The 6,133-nt window shown below is 43.6% G+C and overlaps 1 protein-coding gene across 1 annotated transcript; it reads right to left on the reverse strand.

Annotated features, from left to right (window-relative positions):
• Positions 1-241: 241 nt before the first annotated feature.
• On the reverse strand, positions 242-5,531 carry adora2aa (adenosine A2a receptor a). The gene is made up of 3 exons (XM_083674115.1): positions 5,495-5,531; positions 2,756-3,483; positions 242-1,976 (listed from the first exon to the last, which is right to left on the reverse strand). The coding sequence occupies exons 2-3, from the start codon at positions 3,085-3,087 to the stop codon at positions 947-949; spliced, it is 1,362 nt and encodes a 453-aa protein (XP_083530241.1). The 5' UTR covers positions 3,088-3,483; positions 5,495-5,531; the 3' UTR covers positions 242-946.
• Between the last annotated feature and the right edge of the window lie 602 nt (positions 5,532-6,133).

Below are 6,133 nucleotides of genomic sequence, written 5' to 3' on the forward strand. Positions count from 1 at the left end.
ATAAAAGCTGGGAAATAAGAGGACCTCACAGCTTGTGAAAGGAGACATAAATCCCAGAGATGCTCCTACTGCCGTCCCCCCCAGAGTGACCCACCCAGCTTCTCTTTGTCCAAAACTCCTCTCTGCTTGGAGGAGAGCCAATCATTGATTAATTACTGTCGTTGGGTAGGTTGTACTGTAATTGTATTTCCTAAACAGTGCAACATAGAAACACAAATAGATGACAAAATTAGAGATGACACTTAGAAAACAAAGATTTATTTTGATTCAGGTACTGTATTGCTTCCTGATTTGCATCTACAACGTGAGAACACAGAGGCCGTGGCTGAGTGAGACTATACAGTGGGAAAACAATGTACTGTCACCTACTACTATCATTGTCTGTGAAATAGTTCATCTCATTGATCAGCAGTTTTTTTGTTTTGCTGACATTTAAACAAACTGAAGTAGAGTAAAAGTAGAGAAAGTGAAGTGGTAGAAAAAACTTTAGTAACACACCATAATTGAAAAATGCTCAGCTGACAATTTTTTCAGCATTCAGGCATTTGTAAGAGATCAAAGGTAACCTGAGAGTCTAATGAGATAAACATATTACATGTCCATCGGTAAGATCTATAGGGGGTAACAGTATGGTACACAAGCGTGTATAATCCATTATGGGCCCACAATAAACAACTAGTCACATTAACATTTCTGCCATAAATAACTGATCCTGTTTGATCCTGCAAAAATTGTTCATGCCACGAACTAAAGCAACCTCTTCCATATTGTGGTAATAGATATCGTATCCCTGCCTTTGTGTAGATCCTTTGCTCGCCTTGAATGCAGAGAACACTCTTGGAATTCCTGGTGGTATAGAGTTTTAGAGTGCCTACAAGCAGGTAAAGAGCTCACTCCAAGGGCAACGTGATAAGGATCCTTTCAGGCTGATGCCCCTTCATATCTATCAGGAAACCTCAGTGAGCTCAGTGAAGCAGCTTTTATGTTTATAGAACAGTGATTTTACTTTGTTAGAGGATAGATCCTGCCTGTCCTTTACCCCGACCATCTCTGGCCCCACCGGGGACTGGTGCGTGGCTCCATACTGTAGGGGATGGCCTGTGGCCGGTGTCTGTATTTGTCTGAGGGGGATGGCCTGTGGCAGAGAGGGGCCCACCCTGTGACTGTGGGGGATGGTGATTGACAGAGGGGGGCTGGATACTGACACTTGACCACCCCCTGCAGGAGTCATATGGCTAGAGCAGGGGTAGGAGATCTCACAGCTACTGCTGCTGCTGCTGTGCTCAGTGAAGAGGTCGAAGCTGAGGCCGTTGGCCTTGACTCTCACAGATGACTCACAGATGCTAGTGTGGGTGGAGTTGCGGGCACTGCCACTGCTCTCAAACAGCTCCCTACGGCGCAGAACGTGGCGACGGATGATCCTACGGAAGGTGTGGCGGAACTCCCGAATGCGGTAGGCATATATGAAGGGGTTGACCACCGAGTTGCCATGGGAGAGGATGATGGCCACGTAGATGATCCAGATGGGCGGACGGGCACATTGAGGGCAGAACAGGGTGAAGCAGTTGATGATGTGCAAGGGCAGCCAGCAGATGGCAAACAAGCCCACAATGATGGCCAGCGACTTGGCGGCCTGGATCTCCTTCTGCAGAGTAGAGCGGGACTTCTCTCCGTGCACAGCCTTCAGCTCGATGAGCTTCAGCTGGTGCCGAGCCGCCATGAAGATGCGCAGGTAGATGGCCAGCATGAGGAGCAGGGGCACCAGCACACAGGCAAAGAAGTTGAAGTAGACCATGTAATCCATGACCACCACCGCCTCAAACTGGCACTCCATCAGTCCTGGCAGGCAGGTGTCGTTGGGGTGCTCAGTGAATTTGTTCCAGCCCAGCATAGGGGTCAGGCCAATGATGATGGACAGCACCCAGCAGACAGCAATGATCCCCTTGGCACGATGGCCCGTCACCAAGCTGTTGTACCTGTGGGGGAAATACATATAGTACATGGACCCTGTCATTCAGATACACTCCTCACAGGGTAACACCATCATATAAGAACTAAAAGAGATACTTTAGTAGTTAGAGGGAAGGTCTATTTTGAGTTCATCTGTTGTTCAGTGTGGGAGAGCAGCTGAGTTATTTGGCATTTCTCTAGCATTCTCTAGATGTTGAAGTTCAAAGGTTGACTCTGAGAAAACAACCCCCACCTCAGGGATGCAAAAACACAGACATGCACAAAACCCTTGACACATCTTGGGGGGGAAAACAAAACAAACTATTTAGAGGCAATGAGAAAATGTGACAGACTTGATGTATTTTTCAAGAGTACGTGATACACTAGATTTGCAATGTACAATTGTAAGTGAGTGAGTGAGTGAGTGAGTGAGTGAGTGAGTGAGTGAGTGAGTGAGTGAGTGTGTGTGTGGTGTGTGTGTGTGTGTGTGTGTGTGTGTGTGTGTGTGTGTGTGTGTGTGTGTGTGTGTGTGTGGTAGAGGGGGGGGGGGGGGGGGGGGGTCTAAATTATTAGCCCAAGGAGAATCTAGTTTACTGGTCCTGGGTGAGATAGCCTCATGAGAGACTATATCTGGAGCCTTCAGGGAAATCAAAAGCTCATGAAGACATTTGATCCAAAAATCAGTTCACTAGAAATAACAAGGTCCTCTATTTTGATAAAACCTCACTCAGATTCCCTTTTCAAACATGAAAGGTTAAAACAATATACCTAGCAAAATAAATATATACATCAATGTTAAACTCACCTGAGTGACATCTTGATGGCGATGTAGCGGTCTATGGCTATAGCCAACAGGCTGAAGATGGAGCTCTGGGTGAGCACCAGCACGAAGCAGGCAATGAAGAGACAGCCATAGAAGTTGGAGCAGAAGCCTGTGCTGATAACGATGGAGAAGGGGATAGCTAGCACACCCACAGCGATGTCTGCCACCGCCAGCGACACCACAAAGAAGTTAGTGATGCTCTGCAGGTTGCTGTTGAGACAGACTGCCCAGCAGACCAGCACATTGCCAAGCACGGACAGCACAGCGATCAGCAGCTCCAGGACAATGTAGATGACAGTGGCATCGTTCAGCATGGTGAGAGGGGCTGTGACAAGGTCACTGAGGAAGAGGGAGGATGCCTCTCCTCAACGTCCATAGCTGCAGCCTGGCAGCAGTGACCTCACCCTTACCACCCGAGCGCTCCACACAGCAGCGACTACAACTTGAAGGTCCCAGCCCTACACGATGGCTGCTTCTCCACAGAGATGAAGACCAAACCAGATTTGTTCAGCTCCAATCACCACCCAATAAGGCATCCTCCCGACTTAACAGACAGAGCATGACTGTCTCATGTTGTTAGTGTCTTCTGTCTGATCCTCTCCCCTCAAGTACTTCCCCTCACTGGTCTATAATACAGCACTCTGCTATATCCATGAAACTCCAGTGGGGCTGAGACAGTGCCAGGAAGAAATCACATGAACGTCATACTGCTGCAGATAAAAAGAGTAAAAAAAGAGGAAATTCCGATTTAGAAATGGGAAATGATACTGCAAAAAGAATTTCAGAACTTCCGTCAGACACAGCATTAAATAGGTCATAAAACTTAAACTATTGTATAGAGTCAAAGTGACAGTTTATTATATGTATATTATATCTGTATTATATCTCTTTGACATTCTGGAATTGTCTTACATTTCCTATATATATATATATATATATATATATATTCACTACATAATGTCTACTTGCGTTCCACATCTGCCTTATAATTGTCATGATCATTACATACTCAATCCAGACCCATGCCAGCATAAGCCTCTGAAGCAGTGGTGAGTGACATTATCTGACTACCACTAAGACACCCTGGACAACTGGAGTGGTGCTCAAAGTGTTGCTGTGCTACAGTACATCCCATTGACAGTAAATGCCAGATGTTACAGAGAAAGGAAACATCTTGTATGCTGCTGGACTATATGGAATGTTCTATTTGTCCCCCTGAGATTGGACATATCGCTGCTTGATAAGGAGAGAGGATTTCCAGAGACAAATTCTCAAATGATGTTATCAGGGCAACTAATGAATCATTGAGATTCTGTTAGGTGTGTGTGTGTGTGTGTGTGTGTGTGTGTGTGTGTGTGTTGGCATCGTGCTCAAGAAAAACAACAGATAAACAAATAAAATGGAGAAAGAAAACAGAGGCATGGGAAACAATCTAACCTGATAATGTTGTGTGTTTGAATAAACTCATTTTGAATGACAAAAACCCTTAATAGTCTATTCTACATCAATCAGTTGAGATTAATGGTCCACATTTACTTCGCCTGTAATAAAATCTGAGAGCCAAAAGGTTTTGTAAGTGCTTTCCATACAGGAATCTGATGTTTTTGGAGGACAATTCCCACGGTAAAGGGATGTTTTTCTGAGGTTACTCATAGGTTCAGGAGAAAGCAGCTGTGTTGGAACACAAAGGCCTTTGCTCTCAGAAACATTTCCCTTTTGGTAGGATTGAACTTAGTTCAGACATTTGGGTCTCCAGACGAGTTATGTGGGGAGAGAGAAATAAACTTTACTTCTGTCTGGTCTCTCATTTACTGTGTTCAATCAGGTGATTAAATTAAATTCAAATTTAATAACTGAGATGTGACATTTTATTTTTAATGACTAATTTTCAGTTCTTTAATTGGAATTGCTATTCTCTTGAGTTTACGGAATTGAAATGGGATTGTCTCCAACTGACACGTATGATGAAAAGTGAAGTGAAGTTTCACATTTCAAAGAAAAAGCCCACAATGCTAAGGGAACACCGTGAATACATAACGCTGAAGGGCTGGATCCCTCTGATCTTGGTCAAATCACACGAACACAAACTGATAACAACCGCACAATCAACGTGAAAGATTCTAAACATATTTAGCAGTTGGCAAATAGTGTTCTGATGATAACTCTCTCAATAGGTACTCAATGGTGAGCCCTGGTGGCTGGATGTAAATCAAGGCTGTGCACACGGGAAACAGGTGTTGGACATTTTAAGATTGGCAGATTCTAGGTATTTACAGGAAGACAAATCAACTGAATGTATGGCCTTAAAATGTGCATGTACGCAGTCTCATGCAAGTTTGCTGAAGAAACCAGATCTTTTAACCCACAAACTCCCACTGTGTGTCCCCAGAGAGGTATAACTTCATTAATTGTATTTATATGTCTAGGCCACCTAACTCTATCACCAATCAGAAAGTGACAGCATTACTTAGCGTAATGTTGTGCAAAAAGGCATAGATCCAGTTTTGAATTATATGTCAAACAATAAAGTCACTCCACTACCCGCTCAGAGGTTAATGGAAATATTGATCCAGATGGATGCTTTGCATTAAAAGTGTTACAGTTAAAACTGAAAATCATGTTGAACAGGTAATGTAGATATAAACTTATGTTGACATAAATTCGATTAAATTCAAGGCATAAACACAAACAAAATGATAGTATAAACGTAGCCTACTGTACCTGTACCATCCGACGTTATTTACTCCAAATGATCACCTAATTAGTAGAATTTGCCAGAGTTGTAGTTTGCACCAATTAAGAATACAATTCAAATTACATAAGGGTGGGCTATTTCACGTTTGGTGATGACTATAAGCCTACACTTGAAATTGTTTCAGAAAAAAGTGCAACAACAAAAAAACTAAATGCTCCGTGCGGTTTCATATTTGCTCGCTGTATTGCGATAGTGATGATGCTGATGCTTGTCCACACAGGCGGATCAGATTACACGAGACACAGCGGCGCAACTCACGCAACAAAAAAATCTGGATTCAATCCGAGTTGTCGCTCATATGAATGTAGGTAAAAGATGTAGGCCTAGTTTGTTAACGTAATAAAATGTATTTTCTCTCTCTCTCTCTCACTCCCTCTCTCTCTCTCGCTCTCTCTCTCTCTCTCTCTCACACACACACACACACACACACACACACACACACACACACACACACACACACACACACACACACACACACACATACCCACGTAACATACAGTACTATTGTGGCCATCTGTACATGAATCAATCTATACTGTTCATTGCAGACTTCATTTTTTGACATTTCAACAGCCCTTACCCATAACCCTAACCCTAACCTTAAC

Source organism: Argentina silus (assembly GCF_951799395.1).
Source record: "Argentina silus genome assembly, chromosome: 7".
Classification (NCBI taxonomy): Eukaryota; Metazoa; Chordata; class Actinopteri; order Argentiniformes; family Argentinidae; genus Argentina; species Argentina silus.